General features: G+C 45.9%; 2 protein-coding genes and 1 long non-coding RNA gene across 4 annotated transcripts; 1 reads left to right on the plus strand and 2 right to left on the minus strand.

Moving 5' to 3' along the window:
- Window positions 1-606: 606 nt before the first annotated feature.
- Window positions 607-8432, minus strand: LOC142898127 (uncharacterized). The gene is made up of 4 exons (XR_012928538.1): window positions 8119-8432; window positions 2838-2929; window positions 1943-2049; window positions 607-1072 (listed from the first exon to the last, which is right to left on the minus strand). It is a non-coding gene; the product is annotated as an uncharacterized LOC142898127 (long non-coding RNA).
- LOC142898082 (uncharacterized) lies at window positions 5197-10542 on the plus strand. 2 transcript variants are annotated; one of them, XM_076040853.1, is made up of 5 exons: window positions 5197-5888; window positions 7350-7914; window positions 8152-8405; window positions 9139-9318; window positions 9405-10542. In XM_076040853.1, exons 1-5 carry the CDS (start codon window positions 5214-5216, stop codon window positions 9612-9614), a joined length of 1884 nt encoding a protein of 627 aa, XP_075896968.1. In that variant the 5' UTR covers window positions 5197-5213; the 3' UTR covers window positions 9615-10542. The 2 variants fall into 2 exon arrangements, with proteins under 2 accessions (XP_075896968.1, XP_075896969.1); XM_076040854.1 differs by having other exon boundaries at window positions 7353-7914.
- Window positions 10543-10674: 132 nt separating this feature from the next.
- Window positions 10675-18543, minus strand: cyth2 (cytohesin 2). Its single transcript, XM_076040880.1, has 12 exons — window positions 18333-18543; window positions 17051-17201; window positions 16475-16541; window positions 16269-16387; window positions 16092-16172; window positions 15891-16003; window positions 15535-15683; window positions 15336-15447; window positions 13984-14060; window positions 13604-13675; window positions 13359-13513; window positions 10675-13249 (listed from the first exon to the last, which is right to left on the minus strand). The coding sequence occupies exons 1-12, from the start codon at window positions 18397-18399 to the stop codon at window positions 13162-13164; spliced, it is 1251 nt and encodes a 416-aa protein (XP_075896995.1). The 5' UTR covers window positions 18400-18543; the 3' UTR covers window positions 10675-13161.
- Between the last annotated feature and the right edge of the window lie 370 nt (window positions 18544-18913).

Below are 18913 nucleotides of genomic sequence, written 5' to 3' on the forward strand. Positions count from 1 at the left end.
CACACACACAAGAAGAAGAAAGAAAAAATGTGCGCGACCCCCGCCCAGTGCGAGCGGCCCAGTCCCGTTGGCGGACTGAGGCCGGCCTTCCCCCCACCTCTCGCTCCCCGTCACTCGGGCAGAATAACAATGAGCCGCCTGGACCCCGTCTGAATAGGAGCAGGGGAGAATAATGACTTGAACTTTTTAAGCCACGGTGCTGGCAGGCAGGCAGGCCCACCGCTGGCCTACATACCCCACCACCAGGACCAGGACAAGGACCAGGAACAGGACCAGCACCGTCCTCCTGCTGGCCCTCCTACTGGAGGGACCAGAGACCCGTTCAGGTTCAGAGAGTCAAAAGTGAAACAACGACAATCTGTTTGTTTTATCCTGCACGTAAACTCAGACTGAGCTCGTTTATAGCCAAGATGAACTGTGCTGTCACTGCTGTGACCCTGTTGGAATTTCTCAGATTATTACTATTCTCTAGCAGTGAAAACTTCATCTTTTTATGCATTCAATGTGCTTGGAAACTGAAGAAATGTGTCACAAACAAATAAAAGTCGGCACCCAGCCGGCACCCCCACATACACAGTCCCTCAGATGTGTTTTAGCATTTGATGGGAAATATATATCACACCAAGATTGAAAGAAAAAAAAAAATGTGTTAAATGCAGCCAGAAATTAAATTGTTCATTATAACACATATTACTCCTAATTGTTCTGAAAAGTCTGAGAGCTATTGATTTTTAGATTTGATTTTGATATTAAAGCCCCACCATAACTGTGCCAAGGAAATTAAACTAAAGATTTGAGATTTGTATCATCGTGCAAGAGAGCCAGTTATTATTTTAAGGATAAGACATATTCTAAAAGTGAATAAATTAGCCATCATAACTGTGTCTCGTAATTTATTTCAGTTCCACCCAAACTCATTTAGCTGTGACAAGATAACCTTGGAGGAATTTGTCTGCCGTGTCCTGCTGTAGTTACGGGTGTTTCCAGGTGGTGGCGCTCAGATCCTTTCCCATCCCGCAGCTGAAACGCCATGCTGGTACAGTTCCAGCTGACTTGAACGTCCAAATGGAAGCTTCATGAACAAGACAGGGGGAAAACAGCCGTGATTTAAAACTCTGAGAATCAAAAACACATGTAGGTATAATGTAGATGGTTAAATCATCCCATTTAAATAAAACGGATGGATTTAGCACAGTTCCGGTTTGTATATTTTTTTAACGTCCATGTCCAGACTCATCGTATCGCTGCATCACAACATCAACAATTCAAACACGTTTTCTTTCTCTCTCTCTCTCTCTTTTTTTTTTTTTTTTTGATAAAAAGAAATGACCCAATTAATCAGCGTTGTCCTGGTGCTTTGATCTCTCTGCCGTCAGAGTCTGCAGTCTGTCAGCAGGGGGAGCTGTTGAGACAGGGCTTCCGGGTCAGCTGGTTCAGCGTCGGGGGCAACTTCGGAGTGTCTGGGGGTCTGAGACTGTCTGTGTCCACTTCCTGTCTGTCTGAGTCACATGGGTTGCCTGACAGACAGCTGAACTCACATACATTCTCACTCACACCACTCAAAACATTTAGCCCGCTGATAGCTTTGAATCGCTGTTATTCCCTGAACTTTGTAAATTTGGTTTTGAACTAAGAATGTTATTTCATCTTATGTCATTGCTTGTAAAGTTAGAACTGACATTTAACTGACACCAGCGAAACAAACACCTGAGTAGTTTTCATGTCAACCAACCAGTAAATAACCAGCATTAGTTTCAAAACAAAACTACCTGAAATTTCCATGGGCTCATTTAGACTGAAATGATAATGTAATCACAGATTTGCAGCCTCTTTTTGTTTTTTGTTTTTTTTTTGTTACTGTTATTTTGGACTCAACATCCAGACAGGTTTAGATAAAGTAGCAGACAGGTTGCTGGTCAGGGCGCAAACTTTGACTCCTCACCTTCTTCTCTCCTTTGTAATCCCAGATTGTCTCGTGCCAAATCGACTTGTGATGGAATAATCACGCTGGTTTAGTTCAAGTGTGCTGATCAGGTTCCTAAGAGGTATCTGTTTTGGGGATAACATAGACTTCAGTAAATTCGTGGATCATTTACACCGACAAAAATTATTATCTCAAGTATAAATTCAATCACCTGAATAAAATAGAGGAAATATGATTCATAACTCAGGCTTTGAACTTGACCACGGCCTGTTTTGGCTGGACAAATGAATAGTTTGAACAAATTTTTCCTGTAACCAATCAGAGCGCAGGTGTGACGCTGTGTCTGACCCTGTCGTGCGCCTCGTGTGATGCCAATCAAAGCTTGAAACGAACCATCTGGTTTCCTTGACGCAACCTTGGCTGCTGTCCGTCCGTCCGTCCGTCACAGCAGGAAGAGGCCCGTGATTAATCAGGCCGATTACTGCCGCGCTCAGATGTAGGTGAGCGCAGTGACGGCGAACTGGCGGGAGCCGAGCCAAGCATAGTGTCCTGTCACCGAGCCAGACAGGAAGTCAGACGTCACATTCTTCCCCGTTCTCAGTATTGTACCATACTGGACTGTGTAGGTCAACAGAGTGGGTTTTTGATGTGATCAACAACAACAAAAGAAGGGTATGAAATCAAAGTGAGTGGATGAAATTTCGTGGAAGTGCTAAATGAAAAGAACCAAGGATGTCAGAGTAGAGAGAGAGAGAGAGAGGCAGCAGAGAGCTGCAGGAGGGAAGAGGAGGAGGAGGAGGAGGAGGAGGAGAGGCAAGAACAGGTAGAGACAATAAAGGAGGGGTGGAGAGCGATGAGCCCTCCTTCGTGGTAAAGCTCTCAATCTCATCAGGACCGAGGAGGACCGACTCACCACAACAACTCCTCAGAGTGGACACAGCAGCGGCGCTCCCACAACTGCAAGGTAGGCAGGTGTTTCCTCTCAGCAGCTCGTAGCTTCATTTTCTGGGAAATTGCAAAAACAAGCAATTTAACACGTACCTATTTTCATAATGGAAACGTGTACCTTACCTTATCTAATTTACATTTCCTTTCCTTTTAGTCTCAACGTGTAATTTTTGATTTCATGCATTTTTTTAAAAGTCAACATGCAACTCTCTGCCTGCTGGTCACTGCTGGTCATGTGCTGTAATACAGAGTTGTGCGTCATTTTCTCTGTTTGTTTATGGACAAAACAAATAGATCCTAAACCTTTAAATTAAAATAATGCACCAAATATTAACATTAACAATGTTCTTATTGCTTGTGACTCACAACGTGTTTCATAATTCTTCTGACAGTCAGGAGTGAATGAAAGCAATTCAAAAATGCACATAAATGTGAAAAACGGCTTTTGCTAAATGGCCTTTTATTGTTTCTCTATGTCTAATCACGCAGAAGCATTTCCTGCAGTGTGTGTTGCTGTTCATCACAACACAACTGTTTGTTTAGAGATGAACAAATGTAAAAAAACAAACAAAGAAACATAGAAAATATGCTCAACAAAAATAAGAATAAAGGTGAAGAAAGAGCAACATGTAAGAGGTGATTTAGAACCACATTCTCTGTTTGGTGTTGGTGCATGTGTACCAACAGAGAGATGTGAAGTATAGCAGGGTGTAAACACTGGAAGATACACAAGTATAACTGTGTGATAGCGAGACAGAGGGATTAGTTGGCGTCTCTATTGTTTTGGCATGAAATGAGTAAAAAGTGACTCAAAGACATGAACTTAAACCAGACTTTGAAATGATGAGGAAAAAAATGAGACGTTCCTTGAACTCAGCTAAATTAAGGACAAACAGGAAATGCTGCTGCTAATTTGCTGATCTGGTAATTTAACGGGATGCTCACACTTCCAATGTTGCCCGAACACAATCCGGCTTTGTGTTGCAAGTAGCGTGCGCTTGAATTGGTGGGCAACTCGACTGCTTGTTTAATCACAGCAGCTAACCGCTCCTGTCAGGTTTCCTTTATTTGAATCTAATCGCGCTGCTTTAATACCCACCTGGACCATATGGCGCAGAGACGCTGCACGACCCCGGCCGGCAGATTACACACAAACACACACACACACGGGTGAAAAACCCACTTATCTCGGGCTCAGGTCGCACAGCAACTGCTGGCAATTAGGTTAATTGAGTGGCCTGTGGGTGGTAATAAACTTAGGGCTAAACTGTGGAGATTGGGTGTGACACGGTTCTGCAGCCCGACCATCTGTCCGTCCTCTAAGCCTGGTAAGTCAGCGAGACACTGGCAGCCACCGCCAGAGAATCAACACGTTTCCCTGCTTCAACTTCCTGATGAAGAAAAAAACCATCAGGACAAACAAGAACAAATGTATTTAAAAAAAAAAATCAGTTTCATTCAGAGCCGCTGGCAATTTCGCATCTCCGGACTTGTGTTGTCCTGATAAATATGTGATGCGGCTGTTTGCCGTCCCAGCTCCATTATTAATCAAACGCAGAGTGCCGAGTGTCTACGCTGAGCAACAGGTGGCCGCGAGCTCGAGCTGCCACGTCCCGTGTGTGCCATTTCAAAATGCCGAGCCTGTATAATGAAGGAGCCAGAGTCGGCGAGCCTTCATGGTGTAGACGCAGGACGGTTTAGTGTGGAAACACACTCGGCCTCACGGAAGACTGATTTAGTGATTTGAAACCATGATGGAGCTGTGACTGATCCTGAAGATGGAGCTGTGACTGAAGCTCAAAAAGCCACAGAGCAGCAAGTTAAAGACAAATCAACCACAAGGTTGAGCGCTACACTGGAACTGAGTCCTTGTTTTGGCGTTGGCTTGGCACAGCTTTAAAGCCTCACGGTCACAAAGTCAAAGGTTCCAAGTGTCCCCGACGGTCAGATGATCAGGACGCTGCATCTAATCCCGGTCTGGACGAGGCCTCGGCTCACCTTGGTGCCGTCTGAGGTGTTCGTCTGGCAGAAGTCTGGCAGTGCCAAAACCCTCTGGTGGAGCCCAAACAACCTCATTGCGCAGTTTAATACAGTACGGCTGTGCAATGGAGGCGAAATCTGCCACGAAATCCATCTGACCGATGACGAGAGAAGGTCAAATGCTTGTGTGTGTTTGCTCCTCACAGATGAGCGGAACCCTGCTGGCCGGAAGTCAGAGTCTCTTCAACCTTTGATGTCCGAGCTTCTCTTTTGGTCCGCCGAGTCAAACGAGCTCAACAACCGTCGCGCGTTCTGAAGTGAAGCCTCCCACTCAGCCAGTCAACCAGCAATTTGTCCAGTCATGATGGATTCCTCGCCCCCCCAACACCGTCTCTGGGCCGCTGTGATGTTTTCCCTGCTGTCGCCGCTGCTCCTCCTCGGCCCCGCGGCCGCCACGTCCGGCTCCGACTATTTCGGAGCCCAGCCGCGCTTCGTCTGCACCCCCATCCCCGCGGACGCAGACCCCGCTTGCTTCCCCTCGGCGGGGGGTCCGAGCGCCGGGTCGGCGTCGGCGGGCGGTCCCTTCGGGTCGGGGCACCAAAGTGCGCCCCCCGCTGGCTGGTGGGGGGCCAGCGAGGAAGCCAAAGCCACCATCCTGCACCTGCGGGAGAGCCTGGTGCAGCAGAAGGAGACCATCCTGGACCAGAGGGAGACCATCAGGGAGCTGACGGCCAAGCTCACCCTGTGCGAGGGCGTCGGTCGGGGGGGCTCCGCCACAGCCGCCGCCGCGCCACTGCCATCGCACCCGCACTACTACGCGGGGGTGGGCGGTCATCACGCCGACCACAGCAGACACTACGGCAGCCAGCCCGGTCACCACGGCAACGGAAACCTCATACCGGACTCGCCGCAGCACCCGTCGGACGGCAGCCACCAGGCGAAGGAGAAACACGTGACGCCGGGCGACGTGACGTCGTCCCCGGAGCAGATGGAGAGGATGCTGCACGCGCTGAAGGAGAGGCTGGACAACCTGCAGGTGAGCTCCACTCTCTTCAAGGTGATCACATCCACTTCACTACTGTCGCACCGTTTTGACAAGGCAGGGCTTCCAAAGTGCAGCACAACAAGATGAAAGACACAAATTAAATAAAAGGTTAAAAGGTTAAAGTGCTGCTAATTGTCACATTCAAAAGGACGTGAAATTTGTCCTCCGCTTGTGACCCCATTTGACCCCTGAGGGAGCGGCAAGCAGCAGCGTTGATTGACTGGCTGATCTAACCTAACACTATCAGCTGCTAACGGTTCTTCTTCAGAACTGTACGGCAAAAACTTTATGGAACCGTATGACGGAGGGCGAGTGCACGAAACAAAGTTGGACTTGATTTAAGAACGCAAAAAAAAACAGGAAGTTGATGAACTGAGCGTGCTCACACGGGAGCGCTTCCTCCTCTCCGTGTTTGTGCCCTTCTGCGCTGTCGTCACACAGGATTGTTTGATTAGCAAATCAAGTCCCAAAGTGGCGCCCGGCCACTAAGTACTATAAACAAAGGAACAATGAAGGGCTTAATCTCATAAAACCATTCGCTAGATTAGCAGCAGGTTCACAGCATCGTCACCAGAGTGAGACGCACCGACGGACACTCGAGTCGTCTTTGCACGGCAGCCACCAAAAACAGACAGTCAGGAGCCGTGAACTGTGCAGGAGGCAAGGTGGGTGGTTGGGTGGGCGGAGTTAGAGGGTGGTGGTGGTGGCGGCGGCAGCGGCACGGGTCCGACATCAGTAGTAATTAGTGTGATCTGCCTTGACAGGCCGGTAATCAGGGCACGCACAAGGACAAAGCCTGGATGAGCTGCCAGGAGGAAGAGACGAGGCAGGAGCACAAACTGAGCGAGGGAGCGGCCGACCGCTGCCGCTCACCTCAACAGACCAGCATGGGTCAGTGGAGGGGGAGGAGGTGCAGCAGGAGGTGCAGCAGAGAGATGTTTGCTGATCCTCGAGGCTCGTTCAGGTTCTGAGATGGTCTGAGATGTCCAATATCAATGTCAATGTCCATTAGCAACAAGGTATCACACGCAAATCTGGAGGATGGATCTCTTATTACACCATCTTAAAAACGTGAGATGTTCAGCATTTTCATTAGGAACACACACAAGGTTTTCTAAAAATAAAATGGTGTAATAAGAGATCTGTCCTCAAGATTTGCGTGTGCTACCTCCTTGCTAATGGACATTAGCAGGGAGGTAGACGTGACAAGGATTTTGACTTCGGGCCACAGCACAAAGTAGAGGGAAGGAACATCCTTTGCAGGAACAAACATCTTCTGAGATGTTCCTCCTCACTTCCAGTCTGGTGTCCTAGTCCCAGAGGTCACGGTGACCCTGCAGGCTGAGACCCTCCAGGTCACAGACGTCCTGGAGAGTCGCTCGGGTTCCACAAGCAGCAGTGAAGTTGAATAAATTTGAAAGTTTTGACCCTCGTCACTGTTCTCGGTCGCAGCAGAAGAGGAACACGTCCACGGCCTACTCCAGCTCCCTGACGGAGCTGCTGCAGAGGAAGATCAGCGCTCTGGAGCAGCAGCTGCACCACAAGACAGCGGCTCTCGGCGGCGGCGGCCTTGACCATCACAACGACGACCACAATGATGACCACAACGACCACAGACACGACGAAGGGCATCACGATGGCGAGGACGACCACCTGCACGACCAGGAGCACGACCACGACCACGACCACGACCACGACCACGACCACGACGACGGCAGGAACCACACGGACCATCACGATGACGGCCGCGACGGCGAGCATCACGATGACCACGACGACCACGGCGACGGTCATCGTGACACTGACCACGACGACCATCATCATCGCGACCACGATGACCACGACGACCATCATCATCGCGACCACGATGACCACGACAGCGGCGGTGACGCTGACGACCACCACGGCAACGAGGCAGACGACCACAGCTACCTGCCGCACACAGGATACAGAGCGCCACACGCTGGTTTCCATCCAAATAAGCTGGAGACGGTGCTGAACCAGCTGCAGCACGCAGGTACACAACATCAATTCTAAGCATAAAGTATATACATATATTGACACATATCTACAACTCTATCTACATCTATGTCTATCTATCTATCTATCTATCTATCTATCTATCTATCTATCTATATGTGTGTATATTTGCTGATGATGTTTGCTGATGACATTTGCTGATGACATTTACTTGACTGTGATGCTCTGGACCAACTCTGACCTGACTTCTCTGTGGCCTCTCTGTATTGAACAGCGTCCAGCAGGAAGAAGATGTTGAGTCGCGACGCCTTCCAGGTCAGCTTCCCCATGAGGACCAACTACATGTACGGGCGAGTGAAGCGGACGCTGCTGCAGGAGATCTTTGCGCTGACGCTGTGCCTGTGGATCAAGGCGGGCTCGGGCCCCGGCCTGGGGACGCCCTTCTCCTACTCAGCACCGGGCCAGTCCAATGAACTGGTGCTGATCGAGTGGGGCAACAATCCCATGGAGCTGCTGATCGATGACAAGGTGAGGAGGAAGAGGGCTTGAAACCTAATAACCATGATCTCGTTGACAGTGGCTCCTCTACATGGAACAATTTGAATATTTCAAATTGAAATGATAATTATAATAATGAATGTTATTTGTTTGGTACTTTTCCAAACAAGACAAACAAACAATAATCAAAAACGAGTGCAAAGACAAGTGCAGGTTCGGTGCATTCAACGCAACGTCCTGTCTCTTGTTGAAGAGAACGTTCACTTCTTTTTCAGTTGCTTGTATTGTGCAGTTTTTTCTTGGTGTCTGTGAAAGGTTCTCTCTTTTTGGATGTATTTTCTATTCTAACATTAGAATAAAGGATGCATGATACCACCGGTGTACAGAACGAATAGAGTACAAGTACATTTCAGTACTTACCGATACCAAGTACTTAAAAAGGCCTTTACACATTAAAGAATTACTTTGATGGGTGACTGTCACAAGTTTCACTGTAAACACAAATCTATCAAAATTGTCATATTCATACGTATACAACTGGTACCGTGTGTCGTGATAGCGGCACATATTTTCAACCCTGGCATCTGTACCAATACCCAATACTGGTATCTGCTTTGGTGCATCCCTAATTAGAATGAAACATTTTTAAGAACAATAAAAAAAAACAAATGCTCACATGACGAGTGGCCTTTGTGCCGCACTGCTTTCATCTTTTACTGCGGTATCTAAATGCACCCGCCCGCCTTCCCCGTCCCGTCCACAGGCCGTGACGCTGCCGCTGTCGGTCAGCGATGGGAAGTGGCACCACGTGTGCGTTACCTGGTCCACCCGGGACGGACAGTGGGAGGCCTACCAGGACGGCGTGCTGAGGGGGTCCGGCATGAATCTCTCCCCCTGGCACCCCATCAAACCCGGGGGGGTCTTCATCCTGGGACAGGAGCAGGTAAAGGACTCTTCCACAGAGCTTTCACCCCGTTTTCAGGAAATTGCTTTTTTCACCAACACTGACCGTGGTTGGCTCTCTTCCAGGACACCCTCGGGGGTCGCTTCGACGCCACCCAGTCGTTTGTGGGCGAGATGTCGGACCTGCACATGTGGTCGCACGTGCTGACGCCCAGCGACATCTACAGTCTGGCCTCCTGCGGCAGCCACCTGCGGGGAGACGTCATCGCCTGGTCCGACTCGGAGGTGGAGCTGCGAGGGGGCGTCTCCAGATACCCCTTTGACCCGTGCCACTAGGTGGCAGCAGCAGGACTTCAGGAGATCCTCGACTATGGAAATGGTGCAAGAATATGACAACAATTAGCGGTCCTCGTTTTCGGATATTTTCCATTTTCCATGGACTCCAGTGGAGCAGCCGCAGATAACCGTCTAAAAAAACAAAAAACAAAACAAAACACAAAAAATACACAGAATAGTGTCAAAAAAAACATTGGTAAAGCATTGCCTTCCATTCAACAAGATCTTTTCTGGACGACATTTTTCTAAAGAAAAATGTTAAATTCAATCTGTGTTTACAGATATTGTTTGATTGTATACTTTGGAGGTCTTGGACCTTATAGGATTGGAGCAAGTGTTGTATGTGACATATTGTCATGTTGTGAATAATGCTGGGTGGTTCTGTTGTGGTGAAGTGTAAAAATCCTAGGTTGTTAGTTTGACACATGTGCTGAGGAATCAAATTCATTCTGGATGACCGTAAAAAGAGGTTTTTACCAGAGATACAGCTAATTTACCAAAGATGATGTAGAAAGACTTGTGGTATGTTTTGCCGTTTCAATAGTTGATGTGTTGTAGAGAGACTGATGTTTTGTATCTACAGGGAAACACTGTACGTACGGACTTCAAGCCTCTGCCAGTACAACTTTTCATACTTTTAGTTTTCATACTTTAAACTTAGTGGATTGTTTAATAGACCAACATATTTTTTAAAAACATTTTTACACTGTTTGCACAGTCTTCACTCCTGACTTTATGTCCCCCCCCCCCAATAGATTTACATTACATTTTTTGAAATGGTGTATTTTATGCAATCAAGTCAATGCAATGTGGTTTTTTATAACCTAGCCTTGACTCTTATATTTTTTATTGTAAATAAAATACTGAACTTGGATTTTAAAGCCTTCAAATGTACAGCCTAAATAAAAATGAGGAAAATATTTTTTTGTCTTTTAATCAAAAACCTGATGAAGATTTTTTTTCTTCTTTTTTTCGGTTATAGTCCTGTGGATTAAATAAAGTCGGTTTAAGGACAATTGCAAGAGAAAACAACACACACACACACACACACACAAGGCAACTCTGTTTACCTTTTATTTTTACACAGTAGTTTACTGGCACCAATGCATTGTGGTTTTCATTTTTGCTACATTTACAGATGACAGTCCATCTTTATCTCACAGTAAATAAAAAATAAATAAATTCAAAATAACACTTTTCTGTAAGAGGTGACTGTGGGGTCATAAGACTCAGAAATAGGCCCAGTTGCAGTCAGATCCTTTCGATTCATTCATTCATTCCTTTGTTCCAGCGGAAACCTGCAGTTCCAACGAGTTTTTTTTTCTTTTTTGGCAACTTTGCACTTCAAGAACATCCAGAGAGTGTCAGCCTGCATATAGTCCACGTGGTGACGTCGAAGCACCAGCGTGGAGTTTAACAGTGAGGCCTGTCTCAAGCTGATGAAGCAAGAGAAGAAAACAAACAGCATAGTGAGACCTGTACATCGAGGATCCATCACCTGCTGTGCTGTATTAAGGTCTGCTGTGATCAGAGGAAACATCCCACCCGGCTACTAACAACACTTTTAATCGGGTGAACAAATGAAGCACACTACAGTACATGCTAGTCAGGCGCGGATGCTGCTAGTAGCTAAACTGACCAGTAGGTGGCGTTTGACATGGTTCGTCATTTACCATATTGCGGCGTGTGTGTGTGTGTGTGTGTGTGTGGATGACCAGTAGAGGGAGCAACAGCATTTTCAATAAAATGCGAAATTAAATAAAGTGCAAAAAAAAAAGGGTCATAAACTTCCACCTACAAAACCAATCCGATAAACTACTAGACATAAGTTTATGAACTGGATGCCAAGCAAATCTATCACTGGACACAAATCTAAACTGATTCATTGCAGCAGGATATTTTCACTATTTCATAACGAATCAAAGCTCTGTTGTTAGTGTTCCGTGTTGTCACTTTGCACTCGTCACCGTGATGTGACGGAATAATCCGATCCGAGCTTTCAAAAACGTTTCGAGGCGACAACGAGCGCCTAATGAAGCAGGAGGCGGATGAAGGGTCATCGCAGTGTGAAAACTCTGTTCCTATCCCACGTTGGCCGAGAAAACAGAAACTATCCGGCTACTCGACGTCTCTAAGGTCCTCTCATTTTAGAAGCTACAATTCCGCCAAATAATTCTACGCAAATAAAAAAAATGACTTAACCTTAATTGAAAGCTGCAATTTCCAAGTCAACAGGGAACACTAACAACTTAGTTTAAAAATCAGTGCACTAGCATGACCGGAGGTGCGTCAGTAGTACCTACACCTCCACTTGTCAACATGCAGTCCTACAGTAGCTCGTACAAAAAAAACCTGGTCTCGGTAAAAGATAAAGAATAAATTAAAATTTCTATGTATATCATAAACAAATATGCTAACATCTATTTACAGAAATACATCGGAATGAGCTGCCTGTGTGGTTCCTTGAAACTCGCTGCGGGCGCACAGACTCGGGTTCGTGTGTCTGACTGATGAGTCGTGACGGAGGCGCAGTGTTGAGCAGGAGGGAGGCCGAAGAGGGACGTCTGAGAACATCTGATCTGAGAAGTCGCGCTTGTTTGCCGCTGCGGGGCAGCGGAGCGGCCAGTTTCATAAGAGCAGCGGCTCGGCGACGGGGACGCGTTTTCGCAAGCGAGCTAAAGGAAGAAATTCTGCTGCTTCGGTGATCTGAAACGAGCAGCCATGTGGAAGCGGGGAGGGGCGTGTGTGGATTGTGCACGTTTAGCCTCGAGGCTAAAACAAGAAGACCAACGCCAATGGCCATTTGGTAGCGACGGACGAGGACGTTTTCCATCATCGACGCCGATGTCTGAGTCAGAGCCGGTGCCGCAGGCTGCTGCAGGTAGAGCCCACGAGCGGATGCTGCAAACTGTCGCTGCTTTGTTCTCATCACCGTCATCTGAACTGCATTCCTCCGTCCTGATCAACACCAACTGACGATAGTAATGACGATAAGAAACGATCTGGGGTTTTTAAATTGGGACTTCACATTTTGTTAAGAGTTTAAGAAATATCATCTAAAGCAAAGTGTGACAGCAGGGCTCCATGAGAAGTGAAGCCACTGGGAGCCTTCAGTGTGACCAGATCACGTGACGCTAACGCTGATGACAGTTTAGATTAGAATGTGTTCCTTCTATACACTCAACATGAGTTTCACAAAAAAAAACAAAAAAAACGAGTGAATTAGTCAGACTCTGTGCTCAAACACAGATGGTGTGCAGAGAGGAAGTGTGGACGGACAGTGTTGTTGGACTGCAGTCTAACAGGCTGTGATTCAAGATCCAAAAGAAGAGGAAGAGGTGGCCACAGACCTTCACTGAATGTGACTTTCAAAAGGCTGAGGAAACAGATAAGGAAGGATAAAAAAAGAAAAGAAAAGAAAAGAAGGGAACGGAACGGAAGTTAAGTATTAAAAGGGTTCGGAGCGAGGAAGCTAAACATGTCCAGGTTTGGAAGCAGACGTGAGAGAGGAAGTGAAGGAAGATGAGGAGAAGATGAAAAGACTGATCTACGGCTGCTCCTCCTTCTTCTTCAGTGATATACGCTTCTTCCTGGCGGCCAGCATTTCGTAGAAGGGGTCGACGCTGACAGCAGACCTGGACGGGAGGGAGGGAGGCAGACAGACAGGCAGACATTGGCAATGAGTAACGGCTCCTCAAGGCAAGATGACAAACATCAGATCGGTGTTTTTTTTCCTGCACGCACTTGATGCTGTGGATCCACTCGTCCTTCTCCTCGGGTGTGGGGGCAGAGATGCGGTACACATTGTGGTTCCCTTCCACCACCCGTCCGTCAGCCTCCGTCTTGCACGCCTTGATCAGCTGACCGCGGTTGTTGGGAATGTAGAGCTCGAAACAGTTCTTGGACGGCAACAGATGGAGGAGGCGCGTGAGCGACCGCGGCGTCGATGTTGCCGTTATTATAAATTCAGTGAGAGTGCGGCAACCTACCGGCTTTCTCGGGTCTTCCACCTCTCGGATGCTGAGATTTTCCAGAGGAATGATGCCTCGCGGTTCCTTGTCCTGTTGGGGGAAAACATGCATTCACTTTAAAAAGGTATAATGCTAATGCATCAACTAATGCATTTATATTAAAACTTAGAAAATCAATTAAAAAGGGTTGTTTACTAAAATCTATGACATTTCCAATGCTTTATTTTATTTTGGTTAATTTAATCCTCAGTGGTGCAGCAATAAAAACAAGAAAATCTGGCCATATATTCTTCAAAGAAATAAAAAAAAACAATAATAATAATGATAATAATAACAACAAAACAGTTTTATCAAAATTTATTCAGCCTCATCAAGAGGTGACAGTGTTGGACACTTACTGTGGTGTATTCAAAGTAATAAAGGCAGTTGTCTGTGAGGATAAACCATCGTCGTTTCCAGGTTTTCACTCGTCCCCCTGAGGGAAAAAAGAAAGAGCACATTCGCACCCATGAGTCAGAGGAGAGGAACAATTCCTCGGGAGGTCGCGGCTCAATGGATACTGCTCCAAAATATCTACGACGTTACACAACGCACGTCTAAATTTATGACAGATTGGAGCTGCAAGAGTTCTGATACATACCTCCTGAAAAAAGAAGCAGCGGCAGCGGCAGCAGCAGCAGCAGCAGCAGCAACAACAGGGCGGAAATTGCAGGAAGCAGAGAGATAAAGTGGAGGGACCGGAGGATTTAGAGACACACGAGAGGGCGACCACAGAACAGAGACAAAGAGGGAGGAGGAGAAAAAAATGATATTAGTTACACGGAGGGGATCACAGGCTTCGCCATGCAGGAGAAAACACTCAGATTTTTTTGTTTTGTTTTTAGACCGACGTGGCGCAAGGAAGTGAGTCTCTGGCCGTGTTGGAATGCTTGGACACTGTGAGCTGAGAACGCAGAGTGAAGGCAAAGTGAAGAACCTCAGAGACCAACAGTCAGAACAGTCGGACGCAAAGAGTTTCCTTCACCCTACATACATTTCCCCTCGCCTTAAAGGTCCAGTGTGTGATACTTGGCTTGATTTATGATTTTTATATTGGTAAAAACTTAATATGCCGCCCATAAAGACATTAATAAACCTGTATACTCGCAGTACAGTGAAATGAATTTGGTTTTCCTACACTTAGAACAGTTCTCATATATACATTATACCAGTCAAAAGTTTGGAGTTTTTATCTTTAGTACTTCCTACGTTGTTGATAGATACTTAAGACATCAAAAATATGAGGAAGATGTAATTATGCAGCAAAGAAAAACATTTTAAATAACTCTAAATATGCTTTTTATGAAAGGTGGCTGTTTTGAAGAACTTGAATATAAAACGTATTTGGGTTATTTTACACTGTTATTGTTTCCTACATAATTCCATGTGTGTTCATATGTGGTTTTGATGCCTTCAGTGAGAAACTGCAATTTCAATAGTCATCAGAATGAAAGAAAAGACATTAAATTCATAGGATGCGTCCAAACTTTTGACTGATAGTGTATAAGAAGGCGGACGAGGTACCCAGGTTTGGGTGCGAAGGCCACCGTAGTTTATTGGCAAGCTCAGGAAGGGGAGGGAGAGTAAAATACGCTGCAATCTAAAATGTGGCCACTTGGTGTCGCTGTTTCTTCTTCAGAATCTCCAAGTATTACACACTGAACCTTTAAACTTTACAGAAACCTAACAAAACTTCCCACCCCCGACTCACCGAGTTTGAGGAGCCAGCCCTCCCGGTCCGGGTTGAAGAAGGTGTGCGTCAGGTCGTTGCCGTCGTCCTCGGGGATCTTGAAGGGCTCGTTTTTAATACTTTCGTAGAGGTTCTTAGAAAATGAGACCACGAGAGAGTCGAGTTAGCCGACGGGCACGGCTGTCCTACAAAGGCTGAAACCATCCAGGGTGGTACGCACTCTGAGCAGATCCTCGGGCAGGTCCCCTCCCTCGTTGATTCCCCGGTTCATGGAGATGAAGCGGTCCAAGCCGGGTTTGTCCCTCACGTTGGGATTGTGAAGGCTCGTGTTCAGCATGATGATGGCGAACGACAGCACGTAACAAGTGTCTGCAAACAGGAGATGCACTTCACTGGGTTTTGTTCTTAATAAGGCACAAATTCTCAAAGCTCTAGAGACAGATAGAAAATATCCTGCGGCTTTAAACTAATAAAGGATCCTGGCTGCATAAAATACCTCCTAAAATAAGTTAAAGTGGTCTATTTGGTCAATAACACCACTCAGCCGAATGCAGTGTGTACTGTGTGTGTTTTTACCAGTGCTCTGGAAGACGCCAGGGTTGCAGTGGCAGTATCTCTGTGCAAAGGCCTCCATCATTCTATCAATCTTCTGGGCTTCTCCAGGCAAACGGAAGCTCCAAAGAAATTGCCTGTAAAACAGTTTAAAGAGAACAAATGCATCATGAAATATGTGCATGTCAATTCTTTTACCCTCTCTTTCATATTTAATCGACTTACCTGAGGGCCTGGACAAGGTTCAGATCAGTGAACTCGTGCAGGTCAACAAATGCCTGAAGAACTTTGATGTTGAAATCATCCCTGAAGGGTAGAAGCACAGAGAGACGAGGCTTAAACTTTACATGTAAGCCACAGAAAGTGAAGAACTTTTCTTTTTTTTTTTTTTTAAACATTTACCTTTCTCCAAGGTAATCTCCTATTGCTGTCTTGTTGAGGCCCTCTCCTTTGTAGAGAAACTGGGCGATGTCTTCTTGAGTGTGTCTGAGCAGCTCGTTGTCCACCAGAAATACGATGCCCTACAGAGAGAATCGTCATTGTATAGTTCAATCACTACAAAGCAGGCCAGAATTGATGGATGTGTGTGTGTATTTTTTTTAATTTACCTTTTTGGGGTCCATGTTGAATTTTTTCCTTCCCATTGCCACATGCCTGCTTTTTTGTAGGGTTTTGCTGCAAGAGGCCCAAAAGCAAAGTATGAGAAGAAAAACATCTCTCTTAGCAGACAAACAAGGCCTCCCTTTTGATAATAATAATTTAAAAAATGATGCTACACATGTAGTAGTTTCCCTCCACCAAATGACTTCACACATATTCATAAATCTATACAAGTTAATGGGCCTGTTAAAGAGATTTTTTTGGGCTTTGTAGACAGAGAGTTCAGGGTCTGGAGTGTTTATATGGCACCATTCTTTCATTCCACCGCCTTGTAAGCCAAAAGTAGTCACTAAACAAATTGAACAATTTGAAACTCTGATGATGCAATCCTGGCAGTCAGTATTATCGGGGTCAAAGAACAAAGAACAAAAAACCCAAACCAAAACAAATCAGATTTATCATTGGAAATTTGACGGACTTGTTTCTATTGCCATTGCGACAAGCACATTGCTGGTATTTGCACAACATCTCAGTATTGGTGTTTACATATGTCACTGATGTATCACTGATGTATTTTTTCTCACCTGCCCTCTGTGCTTGCTTCCAAGCCCTCAACCTCCATTATAGCTTCTCTCAGTTCCTCCCTGAGCCTCTGGATCTCCTGCAACAGGACGCCCTTTCTCCTCCGGATGTCCTCGAGCTCAGAGCGCTCCTCTGGGCTCAGGTCTACCGGGACTGGATGGGGCGGGGGGAAAGGAGAATGATGAGTGAAAGTGCCCTGGAAATTAGACAATCTAGGCTTGTCTAAAACTATTCCAGACCGTCACAGATTAAGAGAGGAACCGAAAAATGGTTTGCACAAAGTAAGGATATGGGCAGCAAGTTGATGCATAACATGGTTTGTCTAGACTGAGATCTTAACAAAAGCATTTCCATTCATAAAAATGTTTAGGATGTGACTTTTTCTTTGGAAATTCATAAATGCTTTCAAAAATACACACGCTCCAATACACAATAGCCCACATAAAATCTAGAAAACAAACACAAATAAACATGTGTCCTTCTGCCCACTTCATGATACCCATTACCCATTTTCCAGGAACTGCTTTAGAGGTTTAGACTAAGCTTGACTGCGCAAAAAAGGGGGTTATTTATTTATTTATTTTATTTTAGTGGATTAGGACCGGAGTGGTTTTAAATCCCTTGAAACACTTTAGAGATGTGTATTTTTAGACAAAAATCTACTCATTTGCGTCGTTGTAGTTATTATCATTATTATTAAATCCAGACTTGCATCATGATTCGTGATGGTAGCAGTTCGCCACCTGAAGTAATTGGCAGTGCCCAGGAGCGGCGTGTTTACTCAGCTGAGGGAATAGCTGTTCTCCAACACCCACCACGCCCACAGTCTGGATTAACTGGGCTGTTTGATTCACACTGGTCGTCGCAGCAACTGGGACGAAGGTGTAGCAACAGACATCCACTAGGCCAGACCGTAACCGAAACTCACAAGCAATGCATCAACTGGATGCTTAAATGGTATTTCACATCACGGCGACATGAGACGGAACCGCAAGGCTCGCGGCAGCAGCAGCAGCAGCATCCGGAGAAGTGATCGATATTTAGCTGACGTCGAACTGAGCCAATGCGTCGGGTGTAGCTCGTCTCCCACTTCATTCTGGTTCACTAACGCCAACAACCGCACGCACGTCTTAATGAAGACGGGGACATAAGCAGAGTCGACAATCGCTACCATCGTTGTCGGACTCGTCAAGGTGTCACACCAGAGCAAATAAACCAGCAGCCAGTAGCCGCAACTGGCTAGCGATAGCCTGTGCAAAACGGCTAATAACGAAGTCCACTTACTGTAGTCCAGGTCATCCATTTTCGGCGCTTTACTTTTAGGCATAAATATTTCAGAGTCGACTGTCATTCAATATAAGAAATCTAGGGATATATGTGATAATATACCCCTAAAAGAAAATGTAGAAAATATTCCAACTCCTCGTAATCGGGTCGTATTGGGTCGGAGACAAAGAAGGTGGCTAAACCGGAAATCGTGTTGAACTTTTGGTTGGTCTATATCCGGTCACTTGCCCAGTTGAAAGGGTGAGAAGAAAATCAATCCTAGCAAATACATGTGCAGAGAAGGGCTAGCATTTGATAATCAATTTACTTGGCTAATCCATCCATCTCTCACAGCCAATGTCATGTTCCTCACACAGGAGGAAAGTTATTCGCTGATGCGGCGGCAGACATCTCTTCACAGGAAGTCTTCACAGGAAGTCTCAACTAAATGCCTCGATGGATGGAGATGTTGACCGTTATTCAAATGTAAAAACATTAATTTACTTAGTTTTTTATTTATTTATTTATATTGTACATTAGTTGCATAGGGAATTTTACTTTGGCATTTAATTAAGTGGACCATGAAACCATGAATATAG

This window comes from Nelusetta ayraudi, unplaced genomic scaffold (genome assembly GCF_046127955.1).
Source record: "Nelusetta ayraudi isolate G7.1 ecotype Tasmania unplaced genomic scaffold, CSIRO-AGI_Nayr_v1 ptg000063l, whole genome shotgun sequence".
In the NCBI taxonomy this organism is placed as follows: Eukaryota; Metazoa; Chordata; class Actinopteri; order Tetraodontiformes; family Monacanthidae; genus Nelusetta; species Nelusetta ayraudi.